Consider the following 24245-nt stretch of genomic DNA (forward strand, 5'->3'; position numbering starts at 1 on the left):
TGGGGGTGCCCCACGCCCCCCGCTCAAGGCCCGAACTCCCGGCCCTTCCGGCCGCCATTGCACGCGCGTGCGCGGCCCCGCCCCCTCGCGGCGCGCGTGCGCGGCCCGGCCCGCTCCCGGCGCACGCGCAGGGGCCCGCGGCGTCCCCCGGCGTGCGGCGCGCCTGGGCCCCCGCCAGCCAACCAGCGCCGGCCGCTGCCCGCCCCGGGGAGGGCCCGGGCCTCCGCCGTCCCTCCGTCGCGGGGGCGGCGGCGACGGTGACGGCGGCGGCCGCCGCCATGTTGTGGTAGTTTGTTGTTCTCCTGCGGTGGGCGCCTGTGAGGGGGCGGCGGGAAGGGGGGCCGCTGGGCGCTGAATCCTGAGCCCTTCCCCATTCCCCTCGGCCGCCTGCTGAGCCTGGGGGCGGCACGGGGTCGCTGCCGGGAGCCGCCGCCGCTTGGGCGAAGAGAAGCGCCATGGCTGCCGCCCTGGGAGGAGGCGCAGGTGGGTGCCGCGGCCCCGGGGGCTTGGCTTGAGGGCGGGCAAGGGGACTGGGGGCTCCGAGGCTTCCTCTAGCGGGGCGGATGAAGGGGCTAAGGGCTCCAGGGCCTCATCTGGGGGGTCTAACGAGGGTGCTGGGGGCTCCGGGGCCTCTCCTGGGGGTGGGGCTGGCGCTGGCGAGGGCTGGGAGCTCCGTGGCCTCGCCAGTGGGCGGGGGGTTCTGTGTCCTCGCCAGGGGGAAGGATGGAGGGGGAGGGGTCGCTGGGGACTCCCGTGGCTTTGCTGGGGCGGGAGGTGTCGGGGCGGGAGGTGTCGGGGGGGGAGGGTGGGGATTCTGTGGCCTCGCTTGGGGATGTGGGGGTGGGGGGCTTCGGGGACTCGCTGGGAGGCGTGGAGCAGCTGCCCGGGCTGAGGGGAGCCTTCCTGAGGCGTAGGCACCCCTCTTCGCTCCCTCCTTCATCCCCTCCTTCACCCTCCGCTCTCTTCTCTACCCTGTTGTTTCGTTCCTGCTTGGGAGTGGCGGTGTAGAGTGGGAGCTGCCCTTGTACCTCTAGGTCTGCCTTTGGCTGGAGCAAGGCCGGGAAGGGACAACAGCTTTCTCACTCACCATGGGACCTCTGGGTCAGGTGGATGTGCTTATTTAAAGGCAGCTTCCAATAGTTTTCACAGCTACAGTGTGTGACCTGCTTGAATAACTTCTTTTACATCAGGGGAGTCGTTATGATTTCTTTTGCAGGTGGCCCTGAAGTGGAAGATCTCTTTTGGAAAGTGTAAAACAAAGTTGGTGCTTGACCGCACAGTTCTCAGGCGAGCCTTGACTAAGGACACTTTTTCTCACAGCATTTTAAATGACAACTCAAGCCTCTTTGTGGTTCTGGCTGGTATATTAAGCGTATTTTAAAATGAGGACGTTTGGTTGAGTGGTTAAAAGAAAGACATACAATGTCATACAAGAGTGATACAGTTAAGAGGAAAAAGTCTGTTTCTAGTGCTGCAGGCCTTGCTTTCACTAGGAATAACAGTTTTGATAAAGGCTGGTCAGAGTTGTCAGTCTTGTCCTTGGCTGTGCAAAACTTTCCAGAGAGACATTCCAATATTTAAAGGAGGCCTGCAGGAAAGCTGGGAAGGGGATCTTTATCAGGATGTACAGTGATAATACCAGGGGGACTGGTTTTAAGCTGGAAGAGAGTGAATTTAGATTAGATATTAGGGAAGGGTTTTTCTTTCCTGTGAGAGTGGTGAGGCACTGGCACAGGTTGCCTAAGGAAGTTGTGGATGCCCCATCCCTGGAGGTGTTCAAGGCCAGATTGAATGAAGCTTTGAGGAACCTGATCCAGTAGATGTCCCTGCCCATCCAGTTGGAATGGGATGATCTTTGTGGTCTTTTCCAACCCAAACCATTCTATGATTCAATGATTCTAGTCTCCTTTTTTTTTTCTGTAAGTAGGTGTCATGGAGAAGAGTGTGACTTGTCCTGGTGATCCCTCAAATAATTGGTCTGACTGTTCATCATTGTTAGCTAGTTGGTAACAGTGTGTGTAAACACAATTAAACTTCCTACTGTAGTTAAATGCTACAAAAACATTACTGAACTTAGGAGTCAGGGGTTTTGGGAAGAAGGCTAGTAAGAACAGCTCTGATTGGTAAAGCAGTAAATAATTGATTATTTTGGGCATCATTTTAATGATGTCAAATACATTGTGTGGTTTTTAATGTTGGTTAAATGTTTGTGCTAGTTTCTGTGGTTCTGATCAGTTATTTGTGATGTGGAAGTAAATTTTGCATGCACGTTCCTTCTCTGAAAGTTTTTTTTCTTGGATTGTGAGAACAGAGTAATTTAAAGAAACTATCACTTTTGAATCATTTTAGTACTTGTGTTTAAAACTGCTGTAAATTGAAGGAGCACGATTTTGTATACAAAGGTCTGTGCAACAGATAGCTTTCAACTAAGTGGTGAAATTGCAGTTTCAAGACTTTTTTTTTTTTGTTGTGGAGTACTGTTTGTCTAACAGTGAATTAGGATCCCTTTGTACTAAGTGGGCGCAAGCATTTGTTTGTTCAGCATTAAGGCTGAGCTTATCAATAAATGGCAGCCAAATAAATATGATCCTTGCCCCATGTAGACAGCATTTATTTAGTCTGAATGATCCTTGTACTGTACTTACCTGAGTGAAGAAACCCAGAGGTGTCACACAGTTATGTCTGTATGACTAGTTAAGGAAAATTCATGGTTGAATACACTTTTCACGTGTTAAATTCAGTTTAAAAAAAAAAAAAAAAAAGCCTAGCAATTACTGCAGTGGTAAAGGCAAGTCTTTGGAAAGTGGCAGCTATCTACAGTCAATAGTTGGTAACAAAAGGGAAAGAATGTCTACAGGGTGAAAAGACCAGGACTAAGTGGTTATACAGCTTAAATGTTTCTGGTCAGATGAAGTTTTAACTGGAGGAACTAATGTTTTGGATGTAGTTTTTGAAGTTGGAGGGGAGATATTTTAAAATGAGGAGATAATGGCACCACAGTGTTTTCTTAAAAAAAAAAAGAAAAAAGAAAGGCTCTATTGATGGGTAAAGTAGTATGAACTAGGCAGTGAAAAAATAAATGGGGTGTTAATTTGTTGACTTTACAGGGTAGGAGTTAAAAGTTACATAGTTTTTGCTCTGAAGATGCAGATTAAAGTTTATGTTGTCTGTAAGGATATGATGCAGGGCTGAAAACTGAGATATGGCTATGTTGGCTGAACACTTAAATACATTTGATGGAATAGAAGGAAGGTGATTTGTCTATTGGACAGCACATATGGACTCACTCATTTATAATGAGCCACTTAAGATATTTTAGTCTCTGGCTTGATTCATAAGAATATTCATATGTACTTCTGTGACCTGATGCTTGTGTGGATTCAGGTAAGCCTTGGATGTGAGTCATGACAGGGGATGGGGCAGAGGAGGAGCTGAAGAGGGCACCGTCTGTACATGTCTACCCCATGTTCCTGCTGGAAGTCCTGTACCAAGAGTAGCCGAATGGGTGTTTCTGTACCTCAGAGCCTATTATGTTATTCCTCCAGCTTGAGTTTAAGATGTCATCAGCTTGATTTGATTTTAACTACTCTGAGGGCTGCTGTTGCACACTCAGCAATGTCGTGGCTTTAAAAACCTCTTTTGAAGTTGTTGATAAGAATTGGAGAAAAGCTGATACAGCTGGCACAGCAGGCACCTTTCTCTGTTGCAGGTCACTCTCCAATTGAAAGATGTAGTATAAACTCTCAGTCTAATAAATTCAATTGCTTTTGTTGTGCTTCAGGCTGTTTGGCGGCAGCATACAAGGACTGGAAATAGATTCTGCATTTGTGCCTAGATGGAAGTGGCTGTAGTGCTGGCTGTTTTTTGGTTTCAGTGGGTGTTGCATCCTGCTTTATTAGGTGGCCTGATTCCACTGGTAACTAACTCAGAGTTGTATTGGAATAGGTGCACAGTGAAAGTCCTCCAGGTGTCAGAGGCCTATGGATGTTTTAATTAATGAAATACAAATATATCATCATGGGCTACTATACCAGCTAAGCACTAGTACCGAAATGTTACTACTTGAATGAGCTTGTGGTAGACAGATTTGTGTTAAAACATAGCAGTTGTTAATATTTTTATGCTTCTTTGACAAACTTTCATTGGAAGTCATGTTGTTTTGAATGTTCTTCGTTTCAAGTCATCTAAATTAAAACATAGTGTTAGCATGGCTTGCTTTTACAATAACCAAACCATGCTTCATTGCATCGAATACTTGACCTCAGGTTTTAGGTCGCATAAAACTTGTCGTCCAGTGTAATTTAAGGTGATGTTTATGCTTAGTTCTGTGTTATATTGTGTTGTAATGTAGTCACACTTTTAAATATAACATTTGATGGCTTGGAAGGATGCTGGAGAGTTTTTGGGCAGTTGCAGTTTCTCATCAATTTCCAGAGCTGTTTGGGAACTGAGTTCACATGGATTTCGTTTAAACTCTTGGCCTTTATTCACTATTCAGTATGTTTGTGAGGCAAGGACTGTGACACTTCTGAAATATTTTTGCAAAGCAAATACATTTTAAAATCCAAGCAGACTTTAGAAACATTTTCTGTTGTGGCTTGGTGGCTATGGGCTTTAGATATAGATTCTTCTTCTTTTGAATATAAAAATAAATAAATGATACGGTACAATTTCTTTCATGTAGTGATTAGAAAGAGAACTTCAGTTCCTGGCAGTATATCATAATTAGTTCTATTCTTGCTTGTTGCTAGTGACTTGCTTTGCATTATGACAAACTCTTTCTAAAAAAAGAAATCTTTAAGAAAGCAAAAATTAAGCTAAACAATCCTGTAGGATTAATTTGGAAAGAAAATGTAATGTACTGGTTGAGGGACACGTTATGCAATTGTTACGTGGTTGTGAATACTTAGTCACTCAATACTTAAGGCTTTTATGAGTAATTGTTTACCAATATAAAGCTACCTGAAGACTTCCTGAACAGATACTTCACAAACAGCAACAGTTTAGTTTATTTGTGCACTTGTGTTCTTGTGCATAATGCAGTAGTTTGAGTAAATGATTTTTATGATGGGGTAGAGAGCTTGATTATCTGTTATAAATGAGACTTGATTTGCAGTGTGCTTTGTAATGTGTTAGGTTTACATCACAGACATTGTATTTTTACTGCGATTTGGTGCCAGTTTTCATTCAACTAGTATGATTATATTGCCAGCCTGTGTTTTAGATACGGCTTTTGCTCATTAAACCTTTATTCTTCTGTATCACATAGAAAGAGATACTGAAATTCAGTTCACTGTCAGGCAGGACCAGAGGTTTGTTTTTAAATTATACACTTGGTTCCTGAAAAGTCAGGGTTTTACAATACTTGTGTGTTGTGTAGCCTTTTGCAATGAAATCTGAAGAAAAATACCCTGTAGAAATAAGTTACATAAAGATAAGCTGGTAAGCTGTTTTTAATCTGGAGACTTGTGCTTGAAATGCTATTAGAAGACCTGTTAGGTAAAATGTGTGCAGTACTTTTTAATGCAGTGAATTATTGGATCATTGTGACATCTACATCTTGTTTTGGATAAGGAGAAATCTTTGATGCTTTTTCAATGCCTAAAACTAGTAATGTGTTTGATCTTGGTGATAGTCTAATATTGAAATGAACCAATACACAAAATTTTGAAATGTTAGGGAGATTTATGAGACAGCATGTGGTTGATGTTCCAGAAAGCACACAGGTGTATTTCTAGGAAGACAAAACTATGCAGTCATCAAATGTTTTTCCTGATCTAGAAGTCTTGGCCATATTGCAGTAAAATACTCGATCTTAGCAACAGTTGCTATGTAGGACTGCCTTTTTGGGCTATGTTGGTACCATTTTAAGACATTAAGAGCTCTGCACTGTTCCTGCTGATTCACCTCCTACGCTTGTAAGACTTGACTGCATGGCTTAGAACTTGCATTTTACAGAGAAAAATGATTAGTGAAAGGGTTTCTCTCAAGTTAGAAACTACCATCAGCATAGACAAAGAGGAAATGAGGCTTGTGTGTTGTGTATTTCTAGTGTGGATGATCTGTTCTTATTAAGCAGGAAAAAATTCTGGCCGTGTGTCATAAAACCAAAAAATAAGCTGTATAAAAAGCTTATAGTACTGCTGGTGCTACACCAGGGTAGGTATAAAGCAAATGGGAATCTTGTAGCATGGGGAACCAAATATATGTAGCTGTCTTTGTGTGTATTGTGGTTTACAGCTGGCTAGAACCTTGTGAGGCAGGCTGGTCTAATAAAACAGCCAGTGATAGTTAGTCTGTGCAGCATCCTGCAACTTCTCCGTCACTTTGATAATGGCAATTTTCTTAGAGCTGGAACCAAATGTCCAAATGTTGAATTATTTCTTCTGTTTTCCTCCGTAACTGGCTTGCCCTGTATCCTTGTTCAGTTAGTGGGTTTTTTTGGTATTTCATGGGTCTTGTTTGTTTTTCCCTTCTAGTGGGAAGTTTACCTTCTGCCTGGAAGTTAAAGAGGGGGCTTAGTGTGCTTACTGATTGCCTGTCAGGTTCTTCCAGTTTATACCCATCTAGTGCGCACACTTCTTGTTGAGCTTTGCCATGAGAGCCCTGAACTGAAACGAGGAGTGGTAGCCATTGCATTGCATGTCGTGGCAACAGTTGCTATGTGTGACTGCCTTCCTAGGCTGCACTGATACTGCTGCAAGAAATACAAAACCTCTTCCAACTCCTACAGTGGACGTTTTTCTGTTTAAAAAGCTAATGTTCATGGATTCCTCCCCTCACTTTTTTGCTTTTCTGTTTACCTCCCACATAGTCATACTGAGAATTATTAAAAAAAAACAACCAAAAAACCAAACCACTTTGGCTGTTGTTGTCAGTGGTTTTCAGCTTTGCTGGTGCTGAGTTTTTCTCTTCCTGTGCAAGTTAATGTTTTACAGGCACTTACCCATGCTTGTCACAAACATTGGCTTAGTGTTTCTCAAGGAGAATCATAGACAAATGTTATACTGATTCTTGTTTTCCAGTAGTTTCCAGCATTATTACCTAGCTAGGTAAAAGAAAAATGAAAATATGTATAGGTTCAGAAATGGAAACAAAAGTAAGCCTCGCTGAGGCTTGCTAGGTATCACATTGTGTTGCAGGTGTAAGCCCTGTGCCTGTTTCAATTCTTGCAGTCTCACAAAGGATAAAGCTGGCGATGAATGTTATTCATAGGTGTCTGATTGTTGTTTTCTAAAGGAGAGCCACAACCTGCTTTGGGCTCTGACAATGCTTAATATCAAAATGGCATAATTTGTAATGCTTATTGTCAGTGTCAGCTGTCACAGGAAAAATAAGCATAAAAAAGAAAAGCTGACTCTATCCTAAAGATCTTTATATCATAAGTATGGGATGAGATGAGAACAGGGATGTAGTAGGGACATGGGTGGAGTGCTTCTTGTAAGTGGTGGTCACCACACACACAGATGGACCAGTCATTTTTGAGGTTTTTGTATGCATCCTGCTAGAGGAGGCTTGTGAAAAGGGCTTTGCCTGGATGTAATTCAGCTTTGGATTTTGGTAGGAGTTGCTCATAAATAAGGAATAGGATGTGAGAAATTTGAAGGGGTCAGAAGTACCAGAGGGTGAAGGGGTGTTGGCTGAGTGGGGATCCTGGTCTACACGAGGAACTTAGGCCCTCTTTTTGTATTGTTTCTTCACTAGCAGTAATACTAGATTGAAGCACTTTTATGGCCATAGAACTTAACTTTCTGGTATGAAAAAGCGCTATGAAGTATACTAAAGGGTATCTCTTTTTGCTGTAGAGAGATCTCAACAGAGAACATGGACTTGGCCCATAACTTCATCTAGATTTAAACCTGGCTGACATGAAGGGTCCATTTGTGTAAGAATTGTGTGCCAAAGAGCTATGATCTTGTCTTCAAGTGGTGTTGGTTTATAATACAGCCTCTCTGTAGTCCTCAAAGTGATGCCTGTCATGAAAAAATATGGTGTCTTGCAAATAAGCAGGCACAACTTAAAAAGAAGTTCTTGTCTGATGCTGGTCTTTTTTTTTTTTTTTAGTTGTTAGTCAGTGTGTGGGCACGCATAACTTGGGTTGCTGCAAAACCGATTGCATTACACAAAGTCAGTGGATTGCTGCACTCCAGCTGTAAGAACAATGACAATGCAAGAAGTACATGTCCCAGAAGTCACAACGCTCTGAGATAATCACTGCAGTATGGTTTTGAATGAGCATAAGGAGAGCAAGGTGGCACTTTTTTGGAGAACACAAAATTGGATAACTTGGTGTTCAAGGCGAGGATAGTGAATGCTTGGATATTTGTCTGGATTTCCTTGTGGGTGAAATAAGAATTGGCATTGAAGTAGGTTGCTGTACGTAGAGCAGAGAAATAGAAAACAACTGTTTCAAGGGTGTTAGACTATGTAAATTAGCGTAAGCGTAGGAAGTTAGTTAAAATATGGAAGTATCTGTAGGGAGTAAAGGAGGGAACCTGATGAAGGGGAAATGATTTTATCTACAGTTTCAAAACAAAAAAGTTGCCACAGTTGGGTTACATCATAATTCATACTGGGCAGTCTTACTTTTGCAGCCATGATTGAAATTTCTGGTGTGAAAGCTTTTGATTTAGTGGCATTGCAAGAACTGAATATTCTCTTTTTAATATTTTTACTTCCTTTTAAATTTCTAGCAGTCACAAACACCTGGCTTTAATTATATGAAGTAAGAAGTGATTAGGTTTGTCATTGCATGTGTGGAATATTCACCGAAGAATATTTGGTCTAGTTTAAAGAGCTGAAAACAGATTTGGTTTTGAAGAGTCATTAACAAAACCCCAGACAAACACAAAAAAACCCCAAACAGTTGACCCTTGGCATTGTACTTGGTCAAAGAGTTGAGTGCAGATAGAGGAGAATGACTGGATATGTGGCATCTTAGTGTTCGCCAATCCAGGCTGGAAGGACTGGATTGCTCAACCTTCTATTATTTTGCAGGCCGTTAAACTGTAGCCACATACTTGTTTGACTCTTAGAGAAGTCATGGAAATGTCTGATAAGACACTGAGTGTCGGTGTGCATTCTCTGCTGGGCTGTGGCTACAGGATAGGAGAATGAGGATTGAGTGTTTCTGAAGGTATTGCTTCCAGTTTACAGATGATGAGACATCTGGATGTCTGAATGGAGCAGATGAGCTTTGCATTTCTTTTTGCTGATAAACAGAAGTTTTAATATTATTGAGTAGCAAAATAGTCATTTGCAAACTAAGCTATGCAAGAGTAGTATGTGATTTGATAGGCTAAAATGAAAGTACTTGTTGAGAGGAATATATAGCGGACCAGTTTTACCGTGGTAGGCATGTGCATGTCCTAACATGCAGCATAACCTGCTTTAGTGTCTTCAAGTATTCTTAATGCCCTAGTTGAAATAATTGACAGTCTATTACACCTGACTTCCTTCTTCTGTTTTGGGTTGCTGTTACTGTCCTACCTTGTGCTGACCTGAGGTTAACTCCTATTTTCCAAGTGCCTTTGCAGGCCCAGTGTGGGTAGATAAGCTTGTGGCCCCCAGGACAAGCAGAGTTCTGGTATACCTTGCTCCCTTCACCTCCATTGGACCTCAGTTTCATGCGTTGCTGGGGACTTCCTTTCTCTGGGATGATCTTTGTTGACAGCATTTTCCACTTGTTTATCTCATGCTTCATTTCTTTAGGTTATCCTTAAACTCAGTAGTGAGAGGAGAGAAAGCTATACAGGACATGATGGGTTTTTTTTTTTGTTATTAAAGCATGTTGATATTTATCTGTTCTCATGTTAAAATACAAAGTAGAAAAAGACATTTTTGCATCTTTTGAACCCCCCACCAAAAAAAAAGAAATCTCACCTACATAGTTGCTTCCGAAACCTTTCATTTCAGTAAATCATTTATGTAGTCACCTTCTTTTACAGATGATGACTTTGATCAGTTTGATAAGCCTGGTGCAGAAAGGTCTTGGAGAAGAAGAGCTGGAGATGATGACTGGGACAGGTAGGTGGAATATTTTTGTGTTCAGTTTCTGTACGCTGAATTACTTTGCTCTATTTTACCCTTCTGGCATTTTGTATTCTAACATTTAGAGGAGTGCGCATTTAGATACTAATGAAGATGTTTGTTGTTTTGCACGCGTTGGCTGATGCTAGATTGTGCCAAACATACTTGCCCTGAGGAATATAGGGAGCACTATGAAGAGATACCATTTAAAATTGGATAAATACAAAGCATTTGCGGGGTAATTAACTTTGCAAATAGTGTCCTGTTTTCCTTATAAATGTTTAGTGGATCTCAGTGGTTTAATATTTAAACTACGTTGGATGTTTTTTTTAGGGCTTGAATTTGCTCAAATTAACTTTTTTTTTAACTAGACACTTAAATTTTTATCCTCAAAGTCCTACACCAGTTTTGCATTGGGGGAGAGTAACGGAGTCTGGGTTTGTGCTTTTATTGAAAAATATGACTGCTGTAAAGATTTAGAAGTACGTATAAACTTTGTTATTTGGGGGTAGAATAAAAGCATGTTCTTTCATATGAAGGCACTGTAGCTGATGAAGACTTGAGTCAAGCTACTGACCAAAACTCTCCATTCTTTCTGAGAGAAAACTTTCTCACTTTTTTGTGGGGTTGCTGGTTTTTTTTTGTCCATTTTTAGTAACAGAGAGATTTGTTTGACTTTATCAGTGGTTTTCACTATTAAAAGGGGGAAAATAAGTTCTAGACAGATTTTTGTCTGCAATCACTTGACTGATTATTAGTAAACAAATTTTACACTTAGTAATTTTCCACTGAGCTGAGCCCTTGGAGTGAATCAATTACTTTACATTTATTGTCATGCCAGAGGGATTAGTTTCCTCTTCCGTGCTTTTCTGCTAGTTTAACTGCTTAGTTTTCATTGCTGTAGGAGTGAAGAAGGAATTTGGACAATAGCTTCTGTATATAGGGTGTTCTACTGCCTGCTGGTGAGGGGTCTCCTCTTTGTCATGCAGCACAGCTGTTTGTGGGTTGGATGGTGAACAAACTGCATCAAGGAACTGATCTGGTTTGAGAGCTCAATAAAACTTGTTCAGGCTGGGTCACTGTTCTGTGCTGCCTCCTAGCCCTGGATGTTCAGGAATACTGATGCCAGTATTACAGGCAAAATGCTTTGTGTTAGGAAAGTTTCTGAAGTTTTTGCCTTTACTGATTCATGGTAGGAATAAGTGGGCTCTTGGATGCTGTCTGATCATGTTGGTTTTCAGCTGTCCTACTGTTACCACCTTAGAAAATTTGGAAGAGTCAAACAGCTCTTGTATTAGTTGTAAGTTGTAAGCTTATTGCCGGTGGTGTAAACTCCCTGTGACAAATTTAATTTTGTAGGAATATGGAAGAGTTATAGAGTATTTTCACTAAGCTGAGATTTCGAAGCACACAGGGATTCTGTTTAGGGAAGGGAAGTGGTTTTAGATGCAGTGCTGGAGATTCTAGAGTTTCATCTTGCTGTTTATTTCTGAAAATTTTTTTTTGCCTGAAATAGAATATTAGTTTGTTTGCATGTGTTGAAATTAAAAGGTAATAATGAAAATTAATAGTAATCTTTTTAGATTGCCAATCTATCTTTTAAGTGTTAAGTTCTGTGGTTGTTTGGGCAATTTAAAGTGCTGTACGTGGATATGTTGTTGCTAAATGTAATTGCTTGATTTTTTTTTATTTTACTACTGGCCTAATTCAGTATAGGGTGAAGGGGCTGTGCTGTTAGTCACACATCTTGATTAACCATCATCCTTTACTGTGTTGGCACATAACTGAGGTCCATCCCCCAGTCATTTAAACATTTTGGAGTTCCACATCCCTTTCTTTCTCAGACACTGGAGGGTGGTAACTGAAAGTCCCGTGTTATTTGGGAGCACAAATGTAACATTGTTCTTGAAGCATTTTTCCCATTACATATTTTACAAATTCTTTTCCTGAAACACTTGTGCCCTTGCTACTGCTCATGTTTAATGAGGCATGGTCATGAAATTGGAGGCCAGAAACAGCCAGCCTGACGTCTTTATCACGGGCTGTTAATTTATACATTTATCTCTATAAGTAGCTCAAAGCTTGGGTTTGGGAAAAACATGCAGTTCTGGTGCTGTCCTGTGAGATGACAGGGCTGATTTAGTAGCTGACTTCTGCTGAAATGCACTTGTTTTGACCCTTCGCTGAGATGATTCATTTCTCTACACTGGAAAAAACTTTGAGCTTTTTGTTTGTATTTGCTTCTCCTCGTTTGGTGAGCTGAATTTATTCAGTGAGGGGAATGTTCAGTATTGGGAGTTGAGCTAGGGGAAGAATGTCTCTTCTGAGAGCAGCAAACTCTTAGATTATTTTAACCCCAGTTTGCTAGAGTTGTAGTTTTGCAAAGATCTTTGTGCCTAGGTAGTGAGGGTGGATTGCCTTTGGAGCTATCACAGATGTGAACTTTTATTCCAATTTAATTTATTTTGTATGGCTTTATGTGCTATCAGATTTCAGCCATTTGGTTTTGTCTGTTTCTCAACTAACTTAGGATATTTTAGCAATTTTTTTTTCCTTTTGCTTTTAATAGTCAGATCTGGTAATTCCAGTCCCTCTCGTTTTCACAGATAACTTCAGATTCAGCTATTTTAAAAGAACCTGGAGATAGGTCTGCTTTTACTGTGTGAGCTTTTCACTGTTATTTCGTTTATTCAAAAATTACAAAGGGTGATTTTTTTTGTCTTTTAATTTATCAGTGAAAATATTGAATGACATTGAATATTTAAATAGGCTTTGAGGGGCATTGGGTGAAACACTTTTCTGTTACAAGTTCCATTTAATTCCATTAATTTTTTTGACTGTCAAGAAATAATAAACCAAAGCTTTAAAAAATTGAGTATATATGCAATTATTTCTGTTGACCAAATGTTTAAAATTTTTAGAGAGCTCAAACCCAGGATATTTTTTTAGAAATTGTTGAGTAGTCCTAACTATGTTTAGATAATTAAATTAATCTTTCATTTTCTCTCCATTCCTTTCTTATTTGAATTTCTTACTACCTGAACATTCTTTTCATCTTTTAATGCTACTATAACGTGCACTTTTGTTGTCTTTTGGAGTTCTCTAGTGCAGTTTTATTAAAAGCTGTCAGTGGTGGACCATAGTGTTGGGACATATTTTCAAACCGTTTGGTGCATTTGTCAGAGTACTGGCAGCGGAAGAGATTAGTGACTTTTTCCTACTTTAGTTTTGGCTCTAAATGCTTCTGAAACCACTTCTGTTATATAGAGTGTTTTGTCTGTGAAATAAAGGGTTTAAATTCCGGTCAGTTCGCTCTTTGGGATGTATGATTTGTCTTATGTCCCAGTTTTTGTTTAATATTGCAGTGAGCACAAACCAATTGCTATTTATTAGTGTTCAGTCATTTCTTGAACTGTTTTATATTAGTAACTATGGACAAATATTATGTACTGGTGATAATGGCCTATTGAGTGCTGATTTGGAATATCATCTGTTCTCCTCTATCCCACAAGATTTTCATGCCTCCTGTATTATCTATACAGTAACCAGCTCTGAAAGAGATATATCCATCTGCAAAAACAACTTTTAGCACTGATTTGTGTCTTGGGATTGGCTTCTCCATTTTCAAGCATTTCCTATGTAGTCCTAAGGTACTCTTTTACATTTCCCCACTCTGTTCATATATAGCCCATTCTCACTTTGGGGTATTTAATTTTTATGTAGTACCTTAGGTGTGGGGGTTTGTTTTAAGGTGTGCAAATAGAAATAGGTTTGTATTCTTGAATTGCTGCCATCTTATTTTAGTATAAGGGCACATGTATACAGACATTTTTCAGTAATAAGCATTTATTATAGAAGAGGAAATCCATTTATTCTTGTCACTAGAGAATTACTTCACTGAAGGAAAAATGAAATTAAGCAGTTGTCCTAAAGCTTAACTAGTCTGGAGTGCGATTCTTTGTGTTGCATCCTGTTTATGGGACAGATGTTGTGTGATGGCAGAAGTTTTATAAACCAGGTATTTCTATGCTTCCTGAATTCTTGGCCACATTTATAAAGATGTTGAAACATACATTTGATTTTGCTGTCTGTCTGAACTTATCCTCAACTCAAGGAGTGGGAAGTAAGGTATTTATGAAAGATCTAGGCCAAAGTGTGTGCCAACCAGCTCCTGTACCTTTGTCTCCTTGCTGCAGTGCAGCTTGGGCTACGCGGTGGCCTGTAGGCTGAGTCTTGCCACACAGGACATTACTGTCTCACTTGCCCCTTCCCTGGAGAGGTGGGAATCAGCAGTTTGGACAATGTGCCCAGTGGGCCTTGAAGTGAAGGATGTAGAGTGGGAACCTAGCCAGCTGTGTTTAAATGCCTACACTTTGTTTAGGTCTCTGTACTGTGTTGTAGTTGGTGGGATATGTAAAGGAGAGCATATGAAAATGAAATGATTGTGCAACAATGGTCTTAAAGTGTATTGCCCCTTGCTCCGCTTAAGATACATATGTCTCCTTTTGCAACCTGCTGAATGCTTTGCTAAAAGGAAAGCTTTGCACAGACTCAGGGACAGTTCTCCTGAAGTTAGTTTTTTAAGTTGTATACTCTATACGGTGTTTGTTTTGTTTTCTAACATTCAGCTTACATTTGTTAATGTTTTCCAGTGAACTTGATGATGACTTGCTTGGAGAAGATTTGCTAACTGGCAAAAAGGTGAGAGATGTGTATTAAAGTGAATTGTTACAGATGTTAAAATGTGGATGTTGTTCAGCTTAACCACCTCACTTGATTGGTATTGGTATTTAGTCACCTCCCTAAAGCTTGTCACCCACAGGTACCCAAGATCTGTACTATTGCCAGTGTTGGGCACCCAGAGCTCTGTTTCCTATTGTGAAATACCTCTGAGTCTGACTTTTTAAAATAAAAATTTTAGAGAAATTATTTTGTTCTGAGATAGTGTATCTTCTCATAGCGTTGTTCAAAAAGCTTGTCAAAATCGGTTCCTTGGTAGCTCATACTGACTTAATCAAAAAACCAAAACCAAACCCAGTTATGCCTCCTTAGTGCTGATTAGCATCCTGGAGAATTCACTTCAGCTGCAGGTTTCTTGGCTATTAAAAGTTACTCATCAAAATTCTAGCAATATTTACTAGAGGGTAAATAAAAAAGCAATCAGTGGTGCCCATGAAAGGTCTGCTACACTGCACACAGTCCACTACTGCTTTGTCTAGTGAATAGGTAGATTTCCTCTTCTACAGTGAGCAAAGAATATGGGAACGGTGAGCATGGGAGAATGTAAATGAGTCCCCCATGTCTGCTATAGACTTCTCACTCTGATACCCATTTCCAAAACTAAACTCTTTAGAAAAAGCTTGATCAGTTAAACAAATTAATTTAGAATATAGTTTGTAAAGTTTTAGTTAGAGATTAATAGCTTTGTTGAGAAACGCAGATCTGGTAAAAGCTGAGGTTTAATTGATGTAGTTTTTTATAATTATACTCTAGATGTTGAAAGTTAGCTTCTGAGATTATTCTGTAAGTAATACCTGTTAAAGACAGGAAGTTTGTTTGTCTTAGGTACTGGTTTAAAAAATAAAATTCCAGGAGGACAGGGATTGCAGGTGTGTTAGGCAGTTATCAAAAATATAAGCAGTTAACATTACATGTTTCTTTGTAGTTGAAACATGAGTTGATAAAGTTACTTATTTTTAAAAAAAATCCATATGCATACTAACCAGTATTAGATTTCTCCAATGTATTCTGTGTTCTGGTGTTTTTTTCTAGTCTTGTTTTCAGCTTTCCATGTTACAGGGCTCTGAGCAGTACCTGTGGAATATGGACTCCTATGTTGGAGTAATAATAGATTTCTGAGGAAGTTTTCCTTGAGCTATTTAGGCTAAACTTGCTTTTGGATAAATCTGCCCTTGCATAACCTTTCTGCCACTATCAATTTAGGGATGGAAATAATGTTGCTGAGTAAAACTGCAGTTATCTCCTCGTGGGTAGTTTTTTCAAATAAATAAATGTAGCAACTGGAAGTATTATAGACAAATTGGAATGAGTTCAGAAAAGGCTCATTTTTTCTGGTTTTTTTTCCTTCACTTGTAAACTAATTATGTTTTTTCAGTTTTCTTCATGCCATTGTATCTCTTCTTCCAGTCTCCCTAATATCTCTGTTCTTGAGAAAAAGCTGTTAACTTAGTGTTTGTTCTTGATCTGCCTAATTCATCAGAGTCACAAGGCAGTTAAATAAGAGCACTAAAGCTATCTGTTCTTCCTGGTACTGCTCAAGTGAGTTGTCATCTTTGTATTTGGGAATACATCACTAAAAAGTGTTGATAGCTAGGCAGATTTGAGTTTTTAAATTTTGATAAAACTGTCAAATATTTGTCTTCAGATATGTTGTCTTGTATACTGTATTTTTTCTCATTAGGTAATTTTGTTGAGGGTAAAGACTTAAGTCTGGGATTCATCCTTAATATAAAATACTTAGTGTTCAGATGTTTCAGTAGTTACAATACATAGTTAAAAGTTTATATCCTTTTCTTATATTCATGATTGACTTTTCCTGAAACCTAGAATCAGTCAGACTTGTCAGATGAAGAGCTGAATGATGATCTTCTGCAAAGTGACAATGAAGAGGAACAAGACTTTCGGTATCTCTTTTCTAAATCTTTTGTTTTGGATATCTCCAAGCTATTAATCACTACTACTACTGATAGCTAACAGCTAATACACTGAAGTTATTGATATATACTTAAAGTAGTTCTGCTTTTTACTTAGCCAACAACTTAGTGATGTATATGTAATGTGTTCAGTATCATTGTTAGCATTTCAGTAAAATGATTTTTTTTTGAATTAAATAGATTTGAGTTAAATTTATTTAAAAGATAAAGAAGAAACTGTGACATCTCCTCTGCATTTAGTATTATTTGTAAGTTCTTACAGACCTCTTGTTCTATGCCTTCTTGGTATTGTTGTTGGCTCCCCTCTGTAAAGTCCAATTGGAGGCCAGTCACAAGTGCAGTTTCCCAGGGCTCAGTGTTGGGTCCAGTTCTGTTCAATATCTTTATCAATGATCTGTATGAGGGGGTTGAATGTGCCCTTAGTAAGTTTGTGGATGACACTAAGCTGGGAGGAGGCTCTGCAGAAGGATCTGGACAGGCTCAGTTGATGGGCTTCGACCAGAGGTACGAGAACAAGATATAATGCTGAGTCCTACACTTGGAACAAAAAAAAAAAAAAAAGCCCTGTGCAGCGCTACAGGTGTGGGGAAGAGTGGCTGGAAAGCTACCTGGCAGAGAAGGACCTGGGGGTGTTGGTTGGAAGCCAGCTGAATATAAGCCAGCAGCATGCTCAGGTGCTGAATATAAGCTCAGCATCTTGGCCTGCGTCAGAAACAGTGTGGCCAGCAGGACCAAGTATGTGATTCTTCTCCTGTACTCGGCACTGGTGAAGCTGCACCTCAAATGCTGTGTTCAGTTTTGGGCACCTCACTACAAGAAAAACATTGAGATCCTGGAGCGTGTCAAAAGAAGACCAACAAAGCTGGACAAAGGGGCTGGAGAACGGTTCTTATAAGGGGTGGCTGAGGGAACTGGGGCTGTTTAGCTTGGAAGAGGCTAAGGGGTGACCTTATTGCTCTGTACAACTACCTGAAAGGACATTGTAGAGAGGTGGGTGCTGGTCTTTCCTCTCAAGTGACAGGCAATAGGAGAAGAGGGAATGGCCTCAAGTTGGCCAGGGGAGATTTAGATTAGACATCAGGAAAAATTTCTTCACCAAAAGGGCTGTCAGGCACTGGAGCAGGCTGGCCAGCGAGGTGATTGAGTTGCCATCCCTGGAGGATTTAAAAGATGGATAGATGGTGCTCTAAGGGATATGTTGAAGTGAACTGGTATGGTTGGATTTGATGACGTCTAAGGTCTTTTCTAACCAGGCGATTCTATGAATCTGCGCTGTGCAGGCATGTTGTCTTCAAAGGGTAGGAATATATATGTATGTATAACATTTTACATAAATATATGTACACACACGCATGCTGCTTTTGATCTCTATTCAGTCCTTGGCAGGAGTTAGGATGAGGTCCCTGTGTTGGATTGGTGACAGTGTAGTGAAACACTTCAGACCATCAGTTATTGGCTGCTGTTGTTCCTTCCTACATGAGTGGTGGTTGGATTGTTCCCTTCAAAATGTGGGAATCCCAGTTTGCAGTCCTTGCTGTTTCTTCTCTGAATTTCCTCCTTATAAGCCTTGGGCAGCAGGGATGGCTGTGACTGCACAAGTGATGAGAGGGTACCTAAGTGTGATAATATTGCTCAGTGGAAGCAGGTTGCTGTAGAAAATCTTGCATTTTTAACAATTCTATTGCCAGGGAGTGAGGATCTTGCTTCAGTCCTTTCCCCTCTTCCTCTATTTCCATTCAAACTCATTTCTGCCTCTATAGTTGGAAGGATAATGATAATCCTGCATAAAATCTCCACGTTTGTGTTAAATCTTCTCAGTCTTACAGATGTAAAGCTGCCTAGATCTTGTTCCCCCAAACTGAAGAAAACAGTGAATAATTGGAATATATATATATAAAACCCGGTTTTCCTGGAGCCCTCAAATCAAGAGGAGCTTTCCACCTCCTCTTTTCCTAACTAGTCTGCAGTAAGTTAGTTGCTCATTTAAGTATTGGCGGCACTGGCTATTGTAAACAGTAAATTTTGGGGTTTGCTTTTCCTCCTCCTAAACTTGTCAGTGATTATATTGATCTTTTTTCAGTATTTGTGCCAGTGCTGTTACCAAGTTCGAATAAATTTAGGCATTTAAATAACAGTTCTTGACTATATAGTTTACATTATTTTAAGTAGAAAATTAAATCTGTTATAAAAATGTAAGTTTGAATTCAAGCTAATCAAAAAGGAACAGTACTTATACATTCAATAAAAATATTTACTAGTTTATTCTGAAAGATTGGGAAAATGGATGCAGGTACAGTAATCCTGTGTATTTTTTTTGTTAGTATTAGAATTAAGATTGAATCCAGTCCGCTTTGGTTACTGCGCAGGACTTTTGCCAGTTTGACCTGCTAAACCATCTGGTTGATTTGATTCCCCTGGTCAAATAGCCTGCAGCTGGTGATAAGCTGCAGTACAGTATGCATTATGAGAACATGGCATGGAATCAAGTAGTGTGAGGTATTGTTTTGTCCACCAACTTAGAGATTTTGTATTTGTTTGCTTTGTTTTGCTAAATCTTTGAGTAGTTGACTGTTATGCTTCAACCTCTAATTTTTTCCCGCTCCTTGCCATAGTTCTCAAGGTGTCACAGTTAGCCTCAATGCTACATCTGGCATGCTCTCGTCATACGAACTCTCTGAGGCCATCAATGATCAGTCAGTAGAACATGAGTCTGAGTATGACCAAGGGGAAGATGAAATTGTTTATGACAAATCTGAAGCACCAGAAGTATATGTTTCGGAGTATTCAGAGGAAGGACATTATGAAGGCAATGATCCTGAGCTGACAGAAGACCAAATAGAATATGGGGAAGAGCATGGAGAAGAAGATGAAGTGCTAGACCTTGAAATCAATGAACCTCTAGATGAATTTCCAGTGAGTTTCCTTCTTTGTATCTTCAAAGATAACATTGCTTCATGTGCATAGGGTTTTAGACTGATGTGAAATCTGTTTACCTCCCTAGGGAGGAGGGGAAATTAGACCTATTATCACTGTCTGCCAGTTTCTTTATCTAGGCTGTCACAAAGTTTGTGTTGACAGCTTGTTTGGCGGTAGGTAATGCTCCTTTGTCATGCTGGAAAGCAGTTGAGAATCATGACCTTGAGGATTGTATCCTTAAGGAAGAAAACAGCTTTGTGTGGTGGAGATACACTGCCAATTGTTAGAAGTACTTAATGCAAAAGCTTTTATCCAGGCTTTAGACAAGATCTGATAAAGTCCTTCGAAGGTGAAAAGATTATTGACCTGCTAAAGACATCTTTAAGGTGCTAATATCCCAAAGTGATTGATGTCCTGCTCGTTCATCCTTTTTGTAACTGAGAACTGTCTAAACCTGAATAAAGAGATTGGAGGTTAGTTCAGAAAATGTCACCTGCATAATTCAATATAATTTAAGCAGTGTATTAGAGAACATACACTGGCTTTAATTGCTAGTGAAATGATTTAATCTTAATTAAAGCTCGCTGTGATCAATGGTGTTTTAAAATACGAGCAAACTTACTTAGGAGAGGTTTTGCTCTTGGTTTTGGTCATAATTGTTCAGAATTGAAGTCGTTCATGTGTCAGCACTTGGAGAATATTTTAAGAATGCTTATATTCTTGATGGAGTAAAGTCTGATATTGATGTTTATGTGCTATAGGTGCATATTTCCTTTGGTAAGAAAGTACTGCAGTGTTTGCTGCTTGAGTTTGTATTAGAAGGATTACATGGGGCAAACTGGGATCTGAATGAAAACTGTTTGGGGTGTGGCTTTGATAATATTGAAATTACTGTCTAGTTAAAATCTCTGCAGTTTATACCTTATATGATATGTCACTTGCAACTGACAGTTCTAATAGATATACTAGTTCTCTTCCCATTTTGGAAATAGTAACTCTATGCAGACTCCATGTCTGGGTTTATGATTCTGTAAAGTTGGCCTGCGTCTTTTCATGTTCTTGTGTTATTGTCTTAGGATGAAGATTACATGCAATCTTACAATGAGCAAGCAATTGAAGAACAAGGAGAGTATACAGCGGATGAGGAGCTGGAGGAATCCCAGACAATAGCGAATGAATCGGAAGAGGTATGTTGTGAATTTAATGGCAACTTAAAATAACTAGTTGTTTCAGAATTTGAATTTATGGAATTGTCCATCTCTCTGGTTAAGAACTGATGTGACTGCTAATGCTGGATTATTGGTGATCTTACTCTTTCTGTAAGATGAATTGTAGTAGCATCCATATTGTCACATACATCGGATCTCCTCTCCCTCTTGCGATGAAAATCAGAATGGAGATGTCAAAATGTGCATGTCTAATCTTAGCTTCAACATTAGAAAATTCAGGTACTGTTCCAAGTAGGAGAGTGATAGCAGTACTGCATGTTATTTGTTAAATCTCTGTTAGCTATGGTGCCTCATGTTCCACATGGATATTTGCTGCAGTTAGAAGTGTGGATACTGTTCTTGCGTATCCCACTTTGAGGAGGAGTGTGATCTTGAAAGGTTCCTTACATTAGAAAGGCAAAGGTCATTTTGTTGTTTTGGAAGAAGCTGTATTGGGCTTGAAATTTCTGTGAAGTTTATCTTAATTCTTCAATTAGGAAAAAGGATGAGTTCCTTCATTTGCAAGAAGAAAGCTTATGCCAGAGATACATATACTTAGGCCAGTATATGTTCACTTGTTATGGCCTGGAATAATGGTATAATACCTGTTATTAATTTGCAGTTAGCTTTTGATGTGGGATTTTTTTTCCTTTTCCCACCAGGAATCTACTTTGATATTACTTTTATTCCAATTCTTAATTAAATAGGATTGAATGGATTACCTGCTGAGAAGTGTAGTCAGAGTGTGTTCCCTCTTTGGAGCTTTAACTCATCAGGAAATTAATTCCTCAAAGACACAGCAGTGTTATTCTGTGGAGTTCTAACAAATGGGTGTGATACTCTGGAGTTGTATCAAATGCATTATAGTAGAACAGCATTCTTTAGTAGGTGAAGAGAGATGCATTGAAAGGGGCCACGCACATTCTTCAGTCTTTACTGTTGCAAGTTTGACATCTTATAACAAATAGACCTTAGACATAGTTAATCTCCGAAGTATTAAATCTACTTTTCCAAAGAACTGCAAAACACTTCGACTCTTGTGCATTCGCTAGGATATATACACTTTCCTTCTGGTGCTTTGAAAACAGCCTGGTGTGTTTGTGCTCTCCGCAGCCACAGTCTATGTGAGATGATGAAAGCAGATCATGTAAAATAAAGCACATAGGTGGGATTCACTGTCAAACTTAATGCCTTAAAATAGCACAACATCAATTTTAGAGTATGAACTAGTGCAAATTCTGCAATAATCCTCTTGTCTAAATTTGTCATTCAAAATTAAATTCCTTTCATTCAAAGAATATCATCCATACAAGTTTTTAATAGAGCTTTTAGATAATTAGTTCATCATGTAATGTGCATGTTTTGGCCACGTGTTTATACAGTGATCCACATTCTGGTTTGTTGTTTCCAAAGTAGTATTGTCTTTTTATTCCTTCGTTATTTCACATGTAGCTTATTTACATTTGTCTGTAGGCTCACAATTGTATTCTCCAAATGTGAATAAGAGATATAACCTTTGTAGAGTATGCAGTTCTGTTTATTTCATAGTAAGATGCATGCCTCCAGTTCTGAACAGTTTTGTTGTTTATTCGAGTGTTATATTTAAATGTCATAACATTCACTGCTTGTAAACAAGGGTGGTTGTTGGCATTCTCCTGTAGAAAATCCAGCACAAGAATGGAGCTGTAATAGATGCGGTACAAATGAATAGCATTATTATTTCTTGATTGAAGGTTGGCATCTGCATAACTGAGAGCGAGCTGATAGAGAGAAGTGCTTGGTACTGTTGTGTTTTAAGTAGTTTGCGCATTAAAAGCAAATAAAGCTTATGTTGCATGAAGAAATTCTGTAAACCAAAAGAAAAGCTGACTGGCTAGTGAATAGGAACACAGTGCAGGGAAAATGGTGAATAAGAGAAGTGAGAGACCTGTTAAGGGTGGTACTTGGGTGGGAAATGTGAGGAAGAGGCAGGAAAAGTTTGTGTCCTTTCCCAGATCGGGTTCAAGCCATGATTTTCCACTTGATATTTAATGTGATACAGTGCTGAGAAATTGGATTTTGAATAAATAACGCCCTTTGTGGAGCTTCCCTGAAAAATATGGCAGTGCTTCAGACAATATTTTTACCTTCTTAAGGTACAAAGCAAAACCCAATACCCAGGAGTTTGAGCAGCAAACTGGTGTGCTAAAACTGTCAGTTACATGGGTCATCAGATCCTAAGTATTTTTAGAGTAATATCACTAATTATTTCTATGATATGTTCATAAAACTGTAACCTCCTAAAATTAGAATTAATAATTTCTTTGTTTCATATTGAACTTGTCTCCTGTGAACTCTGTGATAGGGGCCTCCCTATTGCAAAGTTTAAACCATGTCATAGGTTATGCTGGTAAGATATGATCAGGACTGTAAGCAAGAAAACATTGCATGAAGAGGAGCTGCATACTGCTTTCCTTTTGATAGAGTATGGACTTGGAAAAAAGTGCCAACTTTGGATTGGACTACACACAGCTGGAACAAACTTAAGTGTTTTAGTCCTTTTTTTTCAATTTAGAAGAGGCTTACCTGTTGCAAAATGATGAAAAGATTGCAAATTGAAATAGCCAAGTTTTAAGCTTATTTAGAAACTCTTAGGTTTGTTTTTTATTCCCAGTTTTCATCTGTGAAGTGAAGGTGCCCTTGAAATAGGTGTAACTTCCTCTTATCTGCTCTGTGTTATTTCTTGATCCCTTAGGATTGAGCAATTGCTGCTGCTTCAGTGTTAGCCTCTGGTAGAAGCCTCCACTGCTTGTTTTCTGGATAGTTAATAGTTCTTTGTTTCACCTTCTTAATGCTTCACGTGGAAAGAATCTGGTTTGGCCTTTACAGTGTGTACCTGGTTTGTTCATCTTAGCAGTCTCTGGCACAAAGCCTGCTAAAGCACTTGACAGTCCTATGTTTTGGGAGGATCCTGTGCGAAGATCAGTGTTTATCATGCCGACTAGCGTGTTCTCCTGCTTTCCCTGTGCTGCGTCTGTTATCAGACCTGCAACTGCCTGGTCAGCTGTTTGGGGCAGGAGCACGCTCCCTCTTGCTCTGGTCTGTGACTGGGATTTATAGGATAATTATTTAATGAGGATGGCAGAAAACTCTGACCTTGTGATAGAAGAAAGGTCATTGTTTTTCTTCACAAGGAAGTGTCAGCAAAGCTCTTCGGTAGCTTTGTGCGAGGCATCATAATGGGACATATTAAGGTTCCTTTGAGGGAGGACTGCTCAGAGCTGTGGCTGGCTAGTCCAGGCAGGTGACCTCAAGTGGCCATTCAAGGACTGTTTATTTCTATGCAGATATATTAATGATTAGCAAGTATTAAATAGAATCCTGTAAGTACTGGTGTGTGTTAATTCTATGTCTTTTCCTGTACAAGCAGAAACAGCAT

At 39.7% G+C, this 24245-nt stretch overlaps 1 protein-coding gene across 5 annotated transcripts in view; it reads left to right on the forward strand.

The window, feature by feature from the left end:
- Positions 1 to 230: 230 nt before the first annotated feature.
- The window catches only part of RBM33 (RNA binding motif protein 33), a 103951-nt gene continuing 79936 nt past the window's right edge, over positions 231 to 24245 (forward strand). For all 5 annotated transcript variants that reach the window (XM_069859291.1, XM_069859292.1, XM_069859294.1 and 2 more), the window contains exons 1-6: positions 231 to 483; positions 9948 to 10026; positions 14682 to 14730; positions 16597 to 16673; positions 19316 to 19616; positions 20696 to 20806. In XM_069859291.1, coding sequence (XP_069715392.1) covers positions 456 to 483; positions 9948 to 10026; positions 14682 to 14730; positions 16597 to 16673; positions 19316 to 19616; positions 20696 to 20806 — 645 coding nt within the window. In that variant the 5' untranslated portion in view covers positions 231 to 455. The remainder of the gene's footprint in view (positions 484 to 9947; positions 10027 to 14681; positions 14731 to 16596; positions 16674 to 19315; positions 19617 to 20695; positions 20807 to 24245) is intronic.

This window comes from Phaenicophaeus curvirostris, chromosome 6 (assembly GCF_032191515.1).
Source record: "Phaenicophaeus curvirostris isolate KB17595 chromosome 6, BPBGC_Pcur_1.0, whole genome shotgun sequence".
In the NCBI taxonomy this organism is placed as follows: domain Eukaryota; kingdom Metazoa; phylum Chordata; class Aves; order Cuculiformes; family Cuculidae; genus Phaenicophaeus; species Phaenicophaeus curvirostris.